General features: G+C 40.6%; 1 protein-coding gene across 3 annotated transcripts in view; it reads left to right on the top strand.

Annotated features, from left to right (window-relative positions):
• Nucleotides 1-19,632, top strand: part of AKAP12 (A-kinase anchoring protein 12) — a 110,746-nt gene that overhangs the window by 66,226 nt on the left and 24,888 nt on the right. The window contains exon 1 of one of the 3 annotated variants that reach the window (XM_089530187.1): nt 10,102-10,192. The exons of the other annotated variants lie outside the window; for them this stretch is intronic. Coding sequence (XP_089386313.1) covers nt 10,168-10,192 — 25 coding nt within the window. The 5' untranslated portion in view covers nt 10,102-10,167. Of the gene's footprint in view, nt 1-10,101; nt 10,193-19,632 lie in introns of those variants that run through there. 3 annotated transcript variants of the gene reach the window in all.

Here is a 19,632-nt window from a genome sequence, read left to right as displayed (position 1 = left end):
TTATTTAAACATTCTGATATTAAAATCAGTTTGAGAGTCTGATATTATTTGTGCAGTCTTAAAAAACTCTTTGTCAGTTTGATGCCCACTAGATATTTGGGTCTATACTTTCCGTCACTATTGACAGGTGTTAAAGGAGTTTTAGTCCAACTTTTGGAGGTTACTGGGTTGAAGAAGGCTGGCCTACAACACAACTACCCAAAACTGTGTGCACTTTTCGAGCAGTCTACAGGTGCTTTTTCAAATTAGAGGTTCAGTGGAGTTGCTGTTCTTTCCTTCCATTTTCAGCCATGTGCTAGAACTGAATGAGTACAGTAGTACTCATGCTGTCTGTACGCCTGTTGCTTCTGTGTTTGGTCATTGTGGGTGTTCTTTGTGAAAGAGAAAATCAAGAGAGCAAGTAGAAAAGAGAAGAAATGGTCACATAGTACTGTGTTTGTAGGGAAAGAAGAAGGCAATTAAATCTGCAATTGATGTCTTTTAGGATCAGAAATTTGGACTAACTTAGGTATAGATATTTCAAGATGGAGCTTCTATTATGAAATTGCCCTGCCCCATTTGAGGAGTTGGGACAGGATGTCTAGGTACAACTCTGCAAGATATAATTCATCCATATTTTCACACTATTTCTTCCATCTTTTTTTTTTTAATTCAACAACAAACTCTGTTAAAGAATAAAAGGTGGAATATTTGCATGCTGGCTTTTTATTGATAATGCTAGGAGAGCTCTACTTGGAAGAAACACTTGGTAGTTGGACCTCCAACACCTGGGATAGAGTATCCAAGTTGGAGGGAGTGCACTGATGCTGGTATTACAAGTAACATAATCTCTTATGATTTCTGGGAGCCAAAGCTGACAATCACACTGGAACTAATCCAACACAATAGGTAGAATGTTGAGTATGAACATGACATATCTACTTACTTGCCAAACTCAACTGACTACTTTCCAATAAATAGCTACTTCCTTTGTAATCAGATGGTAAACTAAACAATGTAATGATTGCAAAGTTTTTTATGTACTGGAAAGTTTGTAAAACATCAAACTATTAACTAAAGCAAACTAAAGTATTGCTGTCTTAGAGTTACTATTGGATATCCTTTTTTTATTTTTAAATTGAAAAAGTCTCTTTCATTTTTACCCACCCCTTAGCCAGACTTCTGAAATTTGAAATATTCCAAAAATCCACAATGATCCAAGTGAGTGGCTGAGATAGTGACACCTTTGCTTTCTGATGATTCAGTGTACACAAATTTTGTTTCATGCACAAAATTATTAAAAATGTTATATATAAAATAATCTCAGGCTGTGTATAACATATACACAAAACATAAACGAACTTTAGATTTCTTCAGTATTCCAGACTAGCTAAATCACTGAAATACAAGAAAAGGCTTACTGATGAGTCAAAGGGCCACTTCTCATATTACTTTTTCCTGCACAAAGGCTAAACCCATCCTTGTGGAAAGTCTTGAGAAGATGTGGGCTCACTTTATCTTGAGATTAGCTGGATGTATTTCTGTTTTACCACTGAGATGCATCTGCTTTCCATCAGACTTTAAGATGACAGAAGCAAGTCTGAGCAGAAAAAAATGATTTTTCTGGATGTACTCAAGATGCATGTGTATCTTGGGGCATGTGTCTTCACTGCTCTTCCTTATGTATGCATTTGATTTCTGGAGGCTTTTTACTCAAAATCAGTTAAGTGTCTCTAGTTTCCAATTCTGGTTGCCAAAGAAGCAGAAATCCTAGTCTGTCCAGGTATAATGGCAAACTGGTTTGCTGCAAACAAGCTTATTAAGCAGATAAGGGAGGGGACTGCACAAGGACAAGCCTCATTTCCTTAGTGCAGAACCTTTATTGTTGTTAATCGGAATGCATTTTTGTCTGAATTTCTTGTATGAAGGATTGTGAATGAGATGAAAAAGTTGAATGATTTCATTTTTATTGAAATCTATTTAATTGAATGACCTAAGGCCAGAGCAATGCTGAGAAGCTGTACTATCAGCTAATTCCACCTTTTGAAACAGAATGAGAGTCAGCCTTTTAACATAGTTCTAAAACTACACTCTTTTAGCAACTCCTCTGTTTCTATTACTTTCAAGGGAAGCCTGCTCTTTTGCAGGGGGGAAGGGGAGTTAGTGCCAGAACTGATAGGCTGTTCAGGAGATAAGCTATCCTAGGCATCAACAAATGTACCTGGGGGGATTTCAACCTGGCCATGCCCAAACACAGATCCAAAGCAAAGCAACCCATAGTCATCTGATCACAACTGTGGGATAAATTCAATATGAATAATTTGCACTCACCTCCTAAAACCAGATAGTTCCTTGACTGGGCTTATTGTTGGATTATTTTGGAGAGAGGCAAAATATGGTACTAAATCTAGAAATAAATGAAAGTTGGATGGCTTCATGTGAAAAGCATCTCTGCCCCACCAATGACATCCAACAGCTATTCCACTACAAAATCTGTATGTGAAAAAGTCCATGGTCAGTGTTTCTGTTAAACAGCTCTTGGCAATAAGAATTTCAGATTTTGCCTTCAGGAACAGGGACATAGCCAAGGGGGGGGGGGGGATCTTGGGGTCCTGACCCCCCCCCCCTTCCATTAGAAAAATGAATGGTGTGTGCTGCTGCGCTGCCGCACCCAAGCCCCATTATAATGGTGGCACTTAGTCTGGACCCCCCCCCCCCTTCCTAAAATCCTGGCTACGTCCCTGTCAGGAAGATATGTAGTTGAGAAGATTTGTAGTTGAAATTTGCTTCATTCCCTTGATTCAATATCAATATCATATTTACAATCAGTGAATTCTCCTTCTTGAGTGTGATGCTTTATGCAGCTGAACAGCACCATCTATGCACAAGAGGAATGTATCAACAGGCTAGGGAAAATCCAAGGATTTCAGAAATACCATTAGAAACAACAGCACAAAAGCCACAGCCAAAGGTAGATTGTCTCCCCAAATAGTTCAGCTAAGATAAGACTGAACATATTAAGTAGCCAAGGTGTTCGGTATGACTGCCATGTTAGGAAAGTGGACAACTGGTAGGAGACAGGGGAATTGAACGGAATATCCCAAAAAAGGACACTTAACAGAAGTGCTTCATTTTGTTGCAGGTCCTGTTTTGAATTCTAATCACATGATTTATAGCAGTGGATTTCAAGTTACTCCTAGAAATCCTGGAGCTGGAAGAATAGTAATGGGAGACAGTCTGCCTGAAAGATTGCTTTGATTGTCATTATTAACTAATCTTCCTCTGTAATGTAGGGCTGCTGAGGAGTATCAGGAACACGCACAGTGGATTCATTTTCAGGGCCAAACTCGACACAATGTTAAATCCATGAATGCAGATATTATGTTTGATTTGTTTTCCCTTTAAATAAAGGCCATGAGAGATTGTGGTCAGGATCATGGTGTGCAGGAAGGAGGTTTAATCTTTTCTGTTCCTGAACTCCCCCCACCCCACTCCCAGCTGTTATTCATTTTAGGAGAAAACCTTCATCCTGGAGCTAATAGGTTATAGAAGAGAATTTCTGGGCCTACAGTAGGACAGGCATTTTAACCCTCTTCCCTATGGCCCTAATTTTGATTTTCTGATTCATGCTTGTGTGAGTCCATACTATATACTGTTCCTTAATATTGTCTTCTTCCCTTTTGTGCTTATGTCCATTGGTAGAGGCGATGGTCACCAAAAAGCCTAGACATATGAAGAATGTGGATGGAATCATGTAACCCTCTGCAAGTCCCAGCTCATCCAGACAGCATAGCCACTGGTGAATAATGCTGGGAGCTGTAATTCAACAAAATTCAGAGGGCTTCATGGTTCTAACCCCTGCATTAAGTGGATGAGTTTCACAGTCTGTTCCTGGTCACTACAAAGGTACCTGGGGTTTTTACAGAGAAATAATGGAAAGATGTAAAGTAGCATCTTACCATGTGGATTATCATGTATAGTAAAAAGAACAAAGACTCTTCAAGCTTCTGAAAGATGGCATAACAGGTATACAGGTTTATGCATTTGTATTGCACATGAGATTCCTTGTTTTACCTGAGCCTCCTTTGCTTCTATAATTATACTGTGTATCTGAATATAGACAATATTGTGAAAATAATAAAGAGAGAGAGAAATTGCAGAACTGGTCCCAGAGAAACAGAGCTAAAGTTGTCACATAATATGTACAACTTGCCCCTCCTAATGCATGGATCTGAGATCCTCGGCCTTAGGGGCAAGCTCCGCTATTTGCAATGACGTGTGTTTAAGCCACTAACAGGATTAGAATCATATAAGGGAAATGCAGGATTTTATTCACTGGCCCACCTGCTTGGTCTTATCCCAGTGGTTCAGCTCCTCCATCAAACTCCTATATCTGGCTAGGGAGTGGGGTAGGTCTGAATGGGGAGACTTGCTCTCCATGTGTGATTTGAAACAGAACTCGAATAATTTTGTTTCTTCTTCTTTGTCTCTGTGGTTCATATGAATGAGGTTATATACACTTGCACAGTTCACCGTTCTGAACTTTCCAGAGTTATTACATAAGCTTTTGGGCAGTAGCCTTCTTAACCCTCCATGTGGCTATCCAGCACACTTCCCACCTAAATTCCCAGTTCTTTTTTGTCTGTCGCAGCAGCAGCAGCAGCAGCAGCATTGAAGGAACTGTTGTACTATTGTGTCTCTGGATTTTCAGCTAATTTTCTGATTCTTTGGTTGTCTTTCAGCTCTTTCTTATGGATCTTGATTTGGCTTTGTTCTGGACTCTATATTTGGCTTGATTTGGACTGCTCCCTTGGTACCGTTCAACTTAGTGGTTTGCCTTACAGTGGCCTATTATGATTTCATCTGGCTTCTTCAAAAAGAATTCCTCCTGCAGAGCTAAAATTCCTGAAAGAGACAGCCATTCAAGCTGCCTTTTGTTTCTTAGTGCAGGTTGTAATGTGGAGACTTGCATCCATTGCAAGGCTTTCACTTCTCAAGTGTGTATCCAGACTCAAGGCCCATTTGTTTGACTAAGCCTTGTCAGCTTCTCACAAACACTCCAATTCAGGTCATGGGTCTTGAGCTTCCTCGTTTCCAATGGCCTCTGGTTCTTCAGCCTGGTAAAAATATATCTCCTGGACTCTAAAATCCAGCTGGAGAATACTTGGCACTGTTCTATGCGCCCTGCTTCTGACTCTGTTGCTCATTTGTAAATGCCCTTGGTATGAGATCTTGGTATGTGGGGCTGAGATCTCATAAGCCTTCTACACCAGACTGCTCTCTTCATCTGGAGGTGTATGACAAGAACAAAGATTAAAAGAAGCAGCATAAGAAGGAAAGAGTGAAGCATGTTGAAGACTCTCAAATTCTATCAACATCTCCACCTCCAACTGTCTTAGAACAGACTGGTTAGCCTATTATAACTGAATTGATGCTGGAGAGAGAAACACTAGTACCAATCTTGATGGGTTCAAGGCATTCTTCCCCACAGCTCGAAGAGCAAGTTGGCCTTCACTGTAAAAGCCTCCACAGATTGTACAGGCGAGTACTGCTTGTGAGGATGAATTAGCTGAATCCTTTCCTGCCCATGGACACGGAACACTGATACCAGTGCCTTCGGTTCACTTCTCTCTCTCTCTCTCTCTCTCTCTCTCTTTTGCTGCCTCCTCTCTCTCTCTCTCTCTCTCTTTTGCTGCCTCCTGTGGAGAAAGAGCTCCCTCCTATTCTATCTCTGTCCCACTGATTGATTCAACTACATCAATCTTCTTCATCTTCCAGAATGACATCATCTTCTTTTGAGTCTCATGTGATCCATTATGCCACTGATATAGTCCACATTATCCCCAACACAATTAACATCACAGCTTCAGCCTAGTTTATGATGAGCACTGCTGGTACCGAGCAAACCAAGATCCCCGAATCACACACACCTTGTGGAGGAGACCATTCCTGGACAAAATTAACCCATTGCTCAGCAATCCATTTCTGCTCCCCATTGGCCTCAGCCTAATTTGTTGAATCTATTGCTCAACAACCTCTACTGATTCCTGCTTGTGTTCAGTTGGCAGTATGGAAAACTCCACCTCGTACACCCCATTCACTGTCCCCACTGAATGAGCATGCCCTTCACAGGACTTCCATATCCAAAGATTTGGAATCCAGCTCTTCATCTGTTTCACCAACATATTCCATCCAACAGTCTAGGGAGAGCATGGATTTATGTCTCTGACTGAAATTTTTCTCTTTTTTGGTGAGCAGATGTTGTGCATGGCACATGCCTTAGAATTGGGGGTTAAGCAACCACAAACTGAGCTCTCTGACCCTATATACAGATGGATTCAGAGTAAGGTACCTACTCTGTCTTCAATTGCATTGCTGTCTCTGCTTTTGAATGTGGCGTGCAAGTCATGGTCTACCCCTTCCATGACACAATTCACCTCTAAAAAAATTGATGATTTGTATTGTGTGCTCAGCCAGGTTCAGATGGATGGCTACAAGCAATAATGTTAGTTCTTCATACTTTTCATCCATAAGTACAAAACAGATCCGTCCTGATCCAAATAAATGGTCAAGGTGACAGTAAAGGTGCACATGAACCACAAAGGGTGGACCCAATTCACGTCACTTAAATTATATAAAAGAAGGTGACAGTTGTAGGCTGATGAAGAAGACTTCATGAAATGTGAAGTCGAAGGCTTTCATGGCCGGCTTCCATAGTTTTTTTGTGGGTTTTTCAGGCTATGTAGCCATGTTCTCTTCTAGAACATGGCCACATAGCCTGAAAAACCCATAAAAAACTACTTCATGAAATGGTTTTAAAGATCCTAGGAATAACCATCCCTTCAAGTCACTTCACGTCACAGGATCTAAAACATCACATTCTATAAAATCGACATCAAAAGCATTATGTCTTATAAAGACTTCATGTCTTTGAATTGATTTATATTTAGTATTTAAAATTATTGAACATTACACCTTATCCGATATATTAATAATAATAATAATAATAATAATAATTTTTATTTATATCCCGCCTTTCCAATTGCATGATCAAGGCGGCTTACAAGACAAGAAACAATAAAATACAAGTAAAACATCACAATATAAAAAGTTTAAAAACATCATTACTAGGGGTAGGAATGGGAATCTATACAAATCACAATTCACTAGGGGCAAGAAAAAGACAATATATTGCACTAATCCGGGGTCGAAAAACAGAGGGCAAGGAGCAGAGAAAAAACACTATTACCTAAAGTGAAAAAGCCAACTGGAATAGATGCGTTTTTAATTGTTTCTTAAAAGAAACTAAAGATGCAGAGGAACGGAGCTCTACAGGGAGCTTATTCCACAATGAGGGGGCGGCGATAGTGAAAGCCCTCTGTGAGGTCCTCACCAAATGGGATTTAGGGACCTCTAACAAATTGGTCCCAGATGTTCTGAGTGTGCGGGGCGGATTGTGTGGGGAGAGGCGGTCCTCCAAGTACCCTGGGCCCAAGCCATTTAGGGCTTTATAGGTCAAAACCAACACCTTGTATTGAGCTCGGAAGCGAATGGGTAGCCAGTGGAGATCTTTTAAAATAGGTGTTATGTGGTCTGTCCTGGAACTACCAGCGACCAGTCTGGCTGCCATATTCTGCACCAATTGAAGCTTCCGGGTTTGGTACAAGGGTTGCCCTATGTAGAGCGCATTGCAGAAATCCAATCGAGAGGTTACCAAAGCATGTACAACAGTTTCAAGGTCCCGACGGCCCAGGTAGGGGCGCAGCTGGCGTATCAGCCGAAGCTGATAACAAGCACTCCTGATCGTCGCGTCCACCTGAGATGTCAGATGAAGCGACGAATCAAGGAGTACTCCCAAGCTGCGCACCGAGTCCCTCAAGGGGAGCGTGACCCCATTCAGGACAGGCTGACAAATCTCACCACCCGGAACCGAGGGACCTATCACCAGTACTTCCGTTTTCCCTGGATTCACACTGAGTTTGTTCTCCCTCATCCAGCCCATTACCGACGCCAAGCAGGCATCTAGAGGAGAGATGCCATCCTTAGTTACTGCATCAGTCGGAGACACAGAGAAAGTTATTTGGGTGTCATCAGCATATTGTTTTTGTTATTGTTTTCTTGATGTTTTTAAGTCACAGGGATGGTGTGCCTTACCATTGTGGTTGCTTTGAGATTATTATTAGTGTATGATTATTTTCTAGATCAGGGGTAGGCAACCTTTTTGAGCCGGGTGCCGGGTTGCTGTCCCTCAGACAACTGGGAGGCCGAAGCCGGGGGGGTGCAGCTTCCACCCCCCCGGGGGCGGGGGCGCATGCCGGGGGTGGAGCCTCCACCCTCCAAGGGCGGAGCTCCCACCCTCTGGGGGCGGAGCTTCCACCCCCCAGGGGCCAGGCCACCTCCTCTTTGCCGGCCCCTGACGGGGCCCCAGGCCCTGTCAGAGGCCAGGAAAGAGCCGGCGGGGACCGCCAGCGCTGGAGGCCTCCCCCTCTTTGCCGGCCCCTGACACCGGAGGCCAGTTGCCACCACCGGAGCCCTCCTGGAGGACCCCACGAAGGCAACGGGCCTCTGGGAGGCCCGCTGCTGTCGCAGGAGCCCTCCTGGAGGGCCCCAGCGATGGCAACTGGCCTCCCAGGGAGAGGGCCCCTGCAACGGCAACTGGCCTCCCAGGGGCACGCTGCCACAGCCGGAGCCCTCCTGGAGGGCCCCTGCGATGGCAACTGGCCTCCCAGGGGCCCACTGCCGCCGTTGGAGGCCTCCTGGACCTCCAGGAAGGTCGCGCGAGATTTTGTTGCCATTTTCCCCCCCAAATGGTGGCGCCCAGAGCGGCGAAAAGCCGCAACTGGCAGCGGTGGCAGCGGCGGCAGCGGCAGGAGCAGTCAGGGGCCAGCTCAAAGGCCTCCACGGGCCGCATCCGGCCCGCGGGCCGGAGGTTGCCGACCCCTGTTCTAGATGATAGATGGAATAATGGAATATATTGTTTAAATGGCATTATTCTTCAACTATATAAAACTGCAAAAAGATTATTGCTATTTTTGATACATAACTCAATTAGTAGTAAATATTTGCAATTTATAAGAGCAGCAGATATATGCATTATTTACCATAAATTACATGAGTATTAATTAGTATCAGACTTTCTTCATTAGTTTTTTGTGCTACTTGGTTTAGAGACCTTCTGTGTATAAGGGTAAATTGCCCCCAATTTTCATAATGTTTTACATTCCATTTCTTGCTTTACTGTGTCTAGCTTCCCCTGATTCATGCTTCTCACATTCCATGTTCTTATGTGTTGTGCAGCTTTGGACTTTCCTTTCACCTCTGAGTACATCAACAGCTGACCATCCTTTGGGCTACTTTTAGTTGTCCTCTGTTCTATTCCATTAACTTGTTGAATGCCATCCGACTGGGGAGTTTCATCTTCTGGCACAATCTGGATAATTTCATCATAGATTTTTCATGACAAAAGACATTCAAAGGGGGCAAACTTCTTCTGTGTAGTAATAACCATTGTTAGCTATGATGCCACTGCTGTTGCCTCTGAGAGATCTTTCCCCAGGGTCATACTCCCCCACTACTGCTGCTGCCTAGTAGCTGTTTGACACCTCTAGTCTGGCTCCTCACGAAAAGCCTGTCTGACATGGGAGACCCTAACAGCAATACTGCTGCCCTCAGCAAAGCCTCTTGCCTAACAGGGGCACACAATCACACCGCTGTGAAAATATAATGCCATAGTGGGAAGAGTTCACTTCCTTTTTTTTTACAATTTGTGACAGAAAATGGTTATGGAAAATGTGCTGTTTTCTCTTGAAGGCATATTATGATATGTGAGAGAAACTGTACTGTTCTTGACTTGAAACAAGTTCCACTGATTTGCACAGTGCCTCTTTGTGGGTGGAGATGTCATTGTTAAACTGAGGAATATAACTTGTCCACTCCATTGAGCAGTTAAGGAAGGGACGGACCACAAAGAGCTGTCTGTCAAGCATCAGGCTGCTGAAACAAAAGTTCAGTCTGCTTCTTTTGTCAGGCAGGGGAGGATACTGGGTGTTCCTCTTAGCTCTGCTTTCCTCCAACTTCCCACCCCACTCCCTTGTCTCTCTGACTGCACTGTGGGTTGGAGAAAGAGAAATAAAGGAGTATCTTGCTTCAGACTGAGAACAGTTCCAGTTACCAGAAAACAGGGGGGAAATGCTGGGAACCATCACCATCACAGGTAGAAAATGTTTATATTTTGGATCATAGGGATGATTGTGTTTGTGTTTTTGTTGATTTATGCAGCAGAACTTTCCCCCAAAACTGAAGGGTATGAAAGAGACATTGGGGCAGTCCTCTGTACCTCTTAATATTTGTGCAGGGCAATCTTGTACAGTCTACTCAGAAGTAAGCCTCATTCATCTGATGTGATTTACTCCCTGTAAGTATGTGTAGGATTGCAGATATAATGATTTTTACCCACCCATTCCCATTTAGTTTTAAACAAATGAAGTATGTTATTAGATTAAAAACCTAAAATAACAGTTCTGAGCAGGTTTACTCAGATGTAGGCCCCTCAGGAGTGAGATATGCTTCTGGGTAAATTAGCATGAGAACTGTGATTTTTCCTATTTTAAAGCAGAGATTTTATGTAGTAAGTATTGAATTTCAGATGAAACTGGGTGTTACTTAGATTACATAGTACTTCTAGAATAGTCATGTTTATATTGGCATACATATTTTATATATACTGGTATTGTTTCTGACTCAGAGTAGCATGCTTAATTTTGATAATTTCTGACTGCTGCATACTTTTAAGTAAATTCATTAAATGTTTTATATCAGTTTTGTTGTGACCTTTACTCTTTTTGTCTCAGCATTTAATTTCAAGATTATTTTATTTGGTTTGCGCAGAGATTTACCCAGCATGGTATTTTGTCTAAGCCATTTGATTTTAGAGAGGGTACATGTTTTCGTGCAGCCTCCCTTGTCTTAGAAAGTCAACTTCCTTTCTCTTAATTTCCATTATCCTTGACCCCAGGCACAACCTTACTACATAAATAATGGGGCAAACATCTGTTTTAACTTCTGGAGTTCAAGTGAATTCTATTCACTCCATTTTACTCATTAAAAAGTGCACTATGCAGCAACTGAATCTGCTCATAAAAACAAAATCATTGTGTTTTGAGTGAATGAATTATATAGTCGGAATGGAGCTACTGATTTCTCCCCTTAAAAGTTCTCCACAACAGTAATATTGAAAACAGAAAGCTCATCACTATATTGCTGAATGGCTGGAAACAGTTAGAGGCTTTTTCATTTAATGAAAAAATAATATTTGGAAGCACTAGGGATTTAGAAACTTCACTTTATCTTTCCCACTGAGAGCATGTGAAAACATTCTGCCATCCTGTGAAAATCACTGTGACCATGAGCAATACAGCCAAGTATGAAGAAACAGAGAAAAATTGCTTACTCCTTATTTGGGTGTGTGTGTGTGTGCATGTCTTGTATCTCTGGGATTTCTTGCAGAGTCAGTAATTTATTTGGTTTGCTTCAGCTTCATGCAACTATGCTCATTAACATTAAACAGTGCTGCAACCAACAATTAGAAAAGAGGATTCTTGCCATTCATATTTAAAATATCAGTCTTACATGATGTGTACTTGATTTCCAAAGAGAAACTTTGCTGTATATATGGTGTGTGTGAAAAGGGGGCATGGATGATACTTGAAGTGTTGGATAGTTATTGTGTGCTTAATGCGTCATCATTAAAGATTAAGATTGTATTAAGGCAGATGTTTTACATGCCTGAGTCTTTGTTCTCTTCAGGGTATTTCCCCCCTGCTTTTAAAATAAATTTCTGATGGTTACACAAAGTAAAAATGGTTAAAGAAGCAAAACTTTAACTACAATAAATGATCTGACAGGAGGATTTCCTTGCTGAACTGCATTACAGTATTTCTTAAACTGGCTCTTTTTTTCTTTTATGTTCACACTTGAACTGAAAGGCTCACTCAGGAAAGCCTTTCAATCATGTGGGAATGTGCTGTTGGCTCACATAACTCTATCTGCTTTTTCACCCCCTCTGGGCACTGTTTGCATTCTTCTTTTCAGCAACCATAGTTTACCATGACACTTTGCACATCTGTGGTTGCTAACATCCAAACTCCAGTTTTAGAAGAACACTTTAAGCCCTAGTTTCAAATTCTTCGTGGTCCCTGTAAAATCACACAATGGGTGCTGAAATCACAATGGGTTTTGGCACCTGCACCATAACTGCCATGAAACATTCTTGAGCAGAACGGTTTGATGGGAGCACCACACTCTTTTACTCAGTGTGCATGCCACAGTGTACCTGCCCCATCACAAATTGTTATTAGATCAATCAAAAGAGAGGCAGTGTGGTGTAGTGGTTTGAGTCTTAGATTAGGAAAATGGAAGCCCAGGATTTGAATCCCTGCTCGGTCATGGAAACTCACTGGGTGACCTTGAGCAAGTCACACAATCTCATCCTTAGAGGAGAGCAAGAACAAACTCCTTCTGAATAAATTCTGCTAAGAAAACTCCATGAATTGTTTGCCTGTAAATCACTGTAAATCAGAAAGAACTTGAGGGCACACAGCAACCACAAAAAAAAAAAAATAATAATAAAAAAAATGGAGAAGGGAATTGATGAGCAGGAAGGAAGGGGAGAAAGGGATGTACTTTCACTAAAATGAGACTTTTTATGTTTTCTATAAATGATGCTGTCATTTAACAATTGTGAATCTGGCCAAGATAATTTTGGCTTGTAGTAGTGGACCATAGTTTAGAAGGCATGGAAACAGCACAAAATGGGGATTATTGTCTTCATTTATAAAGTCCACTAGGGTTTCTAGCTGCACTAGGTAAAGGTACTGTACATAATATATCCCTTCCATTGGTTTGGGCACAGGCTCGGAAACATAGATTCCTTCTCTGGCGAGTGCTTGGGGAATACGACAAAGGGTCAGTTTTAAATTTAGTAATTTAGCACCTCTGGGGCCAATGGCAAAAACATTAAGAGAGAACATCACAATTATTTCCTGGCTGCTTCTCTTTGTGGAAACAACTGAAAGAAAGCAATTTAATTTTGACTTTGCTGTAGCTATTCTAGACTACCTATATGCCTACAAACAATTGGTGTTAGGAAAGGATAGCTTCCTCACCTGTAACTGATGCTCAGATGCTAAATGCCAACATCCGAGCATTCTAGAAGGTTCTAAGATGCTGTTCTGTGTAAGTTCAGACCCAATATGTGCAATGCATAGAAACCACAATGAAGAAGAATCATAGTGTGTGTGTGTGTGTGTGTGTGTGTGTGTGTGTGTTTAGTATGCTAGGTTTAGGAGCCCTGGTGGCGCAGTGGTTAAATGCCTGTACTGCAGCCACTCACTCAAAACCATAAGGTTGTGAGTTCAAGACCAGCAAAAGGGCTCAAGCTTGACTCAGGTTTGCATCCTTCTGAGGTCACTAAAATGAGTACCCAGATTGTTGGGGGCAAATTAGCTTACAGTTGTAAACCGCTTAGACACTGCTTAGGCGGTATGAAGCAGTATATAAATGAAGCTTGTTTGTTTGTTTTGTTACCAGCATTGATATCAGCAGCTAGGTTAAATTCACTTGCTTAATATTTTTAACATGTAAATTAAAGTTAGGTTTTTTTGTCATTTTTTCTGATAGTAGTGTGACTGAATTCAGTTGCATTCTTTTAACAGAAAGTTAGGTCAATTATGGAGTAAAGAAATATGTCAGTCCAAATTCATTCTCAAATTGCTCAGTTAGGTCCAGATGTAGCAAGTCTCATGACAATGGGCAATTTTCTTTCCATATTAAATGTGTTGTAACACTAGACACAATGGAGTTGTGAATTGTTAAGAATTTCTTAACCACTCTGGGTCTAATCCAAATATTTCAAGGCAATAGCCTGCTCTCAGTTCAGCACCAACAACCACATTGATCAGTGTGGGATTAAATATGAAATGGAGAATATATTTTGGTTTTAGAAGTTTAAATATTGAATAAACTTTACTTTTGTTTTTAAAAATTGCTTGGAGACTTTAAGTGGATAGACATTTTTGGAACACAGAGAGATGGGTGTGTATGACATATATCTGATGGATACAGAATGCAGAGAATTCATGGAGAAAATCCAGGGCAGTGCGTCAAATCCTTAGAGGGGAAAGTCAACCATGTCCAGATGCTGACATGGCTGACTGCAAACACATGAAGTGTTTCAGAATTAACTGTTGCAGCCTGAGAAATTCTTTCAATGTTCCAGCTGCAAGAAATTGAATGCTTTCTTACTTGTATTGAGGGGAAGCAGAAGGTGGAAGAAGAAGAAAAAAACCAGCCTGATCTGTTCCCTAGAGGCAAAGTGCAATGTTTAACACTTTAAAGTACTTTGTCAATACATGCTAATTTGTTTCTGCATATTTTATTTTCCTGATCATGAAGTGACTAAAACTATATTAATGCATAGACTACTGACCTCCCTTAATAACATATTTATTCAAAGGAATAAGCATGCATCTTCCCTTTAAAACTGTGTTATTAGAGAAGTGTTGGGCCTAATATATTGAGTATAAGTAACTCTAAATCCAACCATGCTGATAGCAACTGTGAATAAATGTGTGTATTATCTGAAGAAAATGATGCAGTGAACAGATGCTGAGGTAGACAGGTTTTCTGCATCTGACCTGCAAACCACAGTTTTTGCTCAGCTGTAGTCACGCACAGAGAGCACACTTAAGGACCTGCTGCAACTATGAGTAATTCTCTCTGTATCAAAAGTCTCATCCAGTCAGTTAAGTGGAGCTGGATGAAAATCATGAAGTGCACATGTTTGTATACTGGGAGAGCCATTTGCATCAGTCACACACTGGATTTCAAATATAATGATAAAAGCCTCTTTTTTTCTTTGTTGTACTAAAAATATTTTTTAAAATGGTCTATATTTCAATGATAAAGAAAAAGCTTAAACCATTCTAAAACTACTTTCATATGTCTGTATTTTGTGATACAAGTTATTGATATTTCTCTCTCCCCTGCCTCTTGATATGTTTATTTATATTCCACCTTACTCCCAGTACAGGGACTTAAGGCGGCTTGATTTTATTTATAATTTTGACAAGCATTAATTTCTAAATTTATGATGAATTCACATTCTGATTCAGTCTCTTTTGAAAGTGAATTAGAAATATTGTGGGATGTTCCCAGGTGGCTGATCTTAAATAGTCATTACACTCTGTAAAATGCTGGTGCTTACAATTTGTTCATCTTCTAGACATATGTGGTGTGGGTGTATACATATATAAATATATGCACTTGAATTAAGAGTCTGCCTCTGCCACAGACAGATGGGTTTCCTTCCTAGCAGAAGTCTCTTGATTTTTGCCTGTTAACTCTGCCCCAATGCAGCCATATAAACCCCTGAAAATCTGCTCCCTAAAAATATATGTCCCTCTGTGCTCTTGGTAAAGATGGTGTTTGGGGCTAGAAAGATATAGTTCTAGTACAGTGGACTATTAATATTGAATTTCTGAAGCTGTCTTATACTGATTGAAAATATTTGTGCATCTTCCTCCTTACTATCCAGTGCTCATTCCAATTTAATCTTCTATTTAATTTAAAACACTTGTTTAATCATAACTGATTAAACAACTCTCATGCAGAAATAGCTTTCATAGCCCTGCAACTCATGGACCAAACAAAATCTTGACAACGAGTTGACAGTGATTAGATTTTCCACAGTTAAACAATAATCATAATTTGAGACAGCAACACTGGGAAGAAGGGTAACCCTTTCTATCCTATGTTTTTAACAGAGGTAAAAGCATCCTGTTACCCTGTTGCTGTTTGCCAGATGAATGGGTGAGGTGGGGACTTTGCAGGTAGCTTTTCACTTCATTCATTAATTAGACCTATAAGTGCTTCCATCATGTGAGCAAATCACAAACACATGTTTAATAGTAAACATCAGGTATTGCTGAGAGCTGTGTCCTCCTCCCTGATTGGCATGTGGTTTTAAGTGACCCTCAGAGTTGAGATACTGTATTTCCACCATCCTTCTCAGGTGATTACATCTAAAGCTTCTGTACTGGCTCCATGCAGAAAAAACATTACAAGCAAAGCTGTAGTGTCTTTCAAAAGTGAGCAGAACTGTTGGGCAATTCTAGAATGGAAGCATGGGCAACCACAGATTGGAAGTAACAAGTTACAAGTAAAACTGTAATCTATAATGATGTACTCTGGGCATGTGGATGAAGAGGTTGATGAAGTTGCATTTCAAATGTCATGTAACAAGAAGCAACAAAGCAATTTTATTCATACTAATGGGTAACATCATTTCTTAAGTTGTTGTTTCCTTAAGGCAAACCTACCACAGGGTTTTCTTGGTAAGATTTGTTTAAGAGTGGTTTGCCATTGCCTTCATCTGAGAATGAGAAAATGTGGCTTACCCAAAATCACTCTATTGCTTTCCATGGCTAATTGGAGGGTTCAGACCCTGGTTTCCCAGAGTCCTAGACTAACACTCAAATCACTACACCATACTTGCTTTCATATTACCTCCACCCCAAGTTACTATGTTTCTATTTTTCTAGTTACTTCATAAATTACTTTTAAAGGTTGTTTTCGGCATTTAAACAGGGATTTTTCAAGTTTTATGCCATTTTATTGTAGTATTACAATACGTTTAGAATCTAAGAGTGTAGTTAGATGAATTTTCTGTATCTGTATTGTTGTCCTTGCTTAATGCAGACATTTCAGGTATTAATATTTTTATAGTTTTTTCTGGGTTTTTCGGGCTATGTAGCCATGTTCTAAAATAATTTATTCCTGATGTTTTGCCTGCATCTGTGGCTGGCATCTTCAGAGAATGGTGGCATAGAGGTGTGTGGGTTATATATACTGTGTGACTCTTGGCTGAGAGGAAGTGATTTGCATGTTAATCTATGTGCCCCAGGGTGGGAGGATATGTGAGGAGGATTTGTGCCTATTTAATTAGTGGTCCATTTTCTGCTGGTGAACCCTCTGACCCTGGGTGATGTTCGTTTACATCAAACCAGCCACATATGCTGGCAAAACATCAGGAATAAATTCTTCTAGAACATGGCCACATAGCCCCAAAAACCCACAAAAAACTATGGATGCCAGAGCCTTTGACTTCACACAGCAATATTTTTGTTGGAACTCACAGTAAAACCTCATTAAAACATAAATGTAGCATGTATCTATACATTTAGCATACACCTAATAAGTTTAAATTCAGTTTCACCTTTTTGTGTAAATAGAAATTCACAATTGGCATATTATGCCACAAGATTGGTAAAATTACATGAATAGTAAAATACTGCCCTCTGCTGTTCATTTTTCTTTACAACTAAATGGTCAAATAATTGAGCTCAATAGAAAGATATTTTTATAAGTTTATTTATTTATTTTAAATGTATACGCAGAAGTTCATATTTAGTTGCTGTGTTCTGTTTATACATAATGCTTTTTTCATTTAAAATAAGTCAAAATCAAGACAACATCCAATAAAGTGCTGTTATTCCCATTCGTTCCTTTTGAATATGTTGTGAATTTCCCTGTGCATTTGGGTTTGGCTGCTTCCTTATTCACTCACAGTTTATCTGCAGTTCAGATAACATTGGACTGTAATCTGATTGTGATTGTTTTTCCAACTATTGGCCCACACTTTTCCTGTTGAAGAAAAACATTTTTTTTTCAAAGGAAGAGAACAGCAAGCACAGGTGCGGACATTCCTTATCTCTGCTTTCCTGTGTTTTGATGGGATTATTGTTTGGAGTGAAACTGGAGGTGGCTGACACTCATTACAGTAACCTTCCCCTTTCCATATCTGCACCACTGTAGGATGTCTTTACTTTTATGTTGACCTTTTAATAGCGAGGTGCGTGGGGAGAACCTCCTGCACTTACACAAACGTTGCTGCTGCCTCTCTTTGTTTTAAACAATGCAAGCTCTGTACTAGCACTGAGCCATAGAGAAATGTGTAAAGCCATTCCCTGAAGGCTAGAAAAGCAAGAGAAAACTTGTAATGCTCAAACTCTCAGAAGGCCTGGTGGAGCAGATCTTTTAGTCCCATGAATATTTCAGCACGGCACACCTGGAAAGTTTCATTTGGGACATTGCTCTTGAAAAATTCCTATACAGAGCTGTTGTTTCCATGTAGTCTTGTGAATATAGGGGTATGGGTGGGAAGACCTAGGGCAATATGCTTCTTACTACATTGAATTACACATGCCTGCCCTCCTGATCAGTGCTTTGCTAGAACAGTCTCTTTTGGAAGCCATGTTTCTTCTTTGTGGTCTCTCTGACTCACACACGATGCACCAGGATGGAGCCAATTCAGAACCTTCCAGAGTTGAGTGTGGTATTTTGGAAGGAGCACCTTCCCCCCTCCACTTCATTGCACATGCTCCAGCATAGCTCCTACCATTTCCCTCCATTTCACTGCCACTCAGCAGTTAGATTAGCAACCTGAACTCATTGATTTTCAATCTTCATTTATCAATTTCTCCTTTAATTTTGTGATTTGATATAAAAATTAGTTTGCTGTAAGGTCTCAGTCAGTGCTAATGTAGTCAGACCATGAATCGAAATCATTTCAAAACTCCCCGACAGATGGCCATCCAATTTCCAAAGGAGACTCCACCACAGTCCAAGGCAATGTATTCCACTTTTGAACAGCTCTTACTATCAGGAAGTGCTTCCTAATGTTGAGGTGGAATCTGTTTTCCTGTAGTTTGAACCGATTTGTCCGGTCCTATTCTCTGGAGCTGCAAAAAACAAATTTGCTCCATCTTCAAATATTTAAACATGGCTATCATATCACTTCATAACCTTCTCTTCTCCAGGCTAAACATACCCAGCTCCCTAAGCTGCTCCTAGTTGGGCATAATTTCCAAACCCATCCCAACTTTAGTTGCCCTCCTGGACACTCTCCAGCTTCTTAACATCGTTTTTGAATTGTGGAACCCAGAACTGGACACAGTATTTCAGATCAGGTCTGACCAAAGCAGAACACAGTGGTAGTATGTTCTGATCTGTTGCATCAATAGAAGTATAACCTAGATTTGCATTGGCTATTTTAGCTGCTGCATCAGACTGTTGACTCATATTCAACTTCTGGTCTACTAGGACTCCTAGATCCTTTTCACATGTACTGTTGACAAGCCAGTGTCCTCCATCCTACATCTGTGCATTTCATTTTTTCTGCATAAGTATAGTACCTTACATTTTTCTCTTTTGCAATTCATTTTGTTAGCTTTGGATCACTTTTCTAATCTATTAAGGTCATTTTGAATTTTGATACCCTCACCTGGGGTATTAGCTACTCCTCCTAATTTAGTGTCATCTGCAAATTTGATAAACATGCCCTCTGTTCCATCATCCAGTCATTGGTAAAGATATTGAATAGCACTGGGCCCATGACAGAACCCTGTAGCACCCCACTGGTCACTTTTCTACAAGATGAAAAAGAGCTACTGCTGAACACACTGTGAGTTTGGCTGGTCAATCAATTACAAGTCTTGTCTAACAGTAGCATTGTCTAGCCTGCCTTTTACTAGCTTGTTTGCAAGATGACAGTACTGGTGTTTTGGTATTTGTGGGATGAGGTTTGAACTAAACCAG

Source organism: Sceloporus occidentalis, unplaced genomic scaffold, assembly GCF_023333645.1.
Source record: "Sceloporus occidentalis isolate IW3139 unplaced genomic scaffold, rSceOcc1.0.p SCAF_6, whole genome shotgun sequence".
Classification (NCBI taxonomy): Eukaryota; Metazoa; Chordata; class Lepidosauria; order Squamata; family Phrynosomatidae; genus Sceloporus; species Sceloporus occidentalis.
Note: the sequence above shows the minus strand (reverse complement) of the source record. Positions and strands in the feature narration are given on the sequence as shown.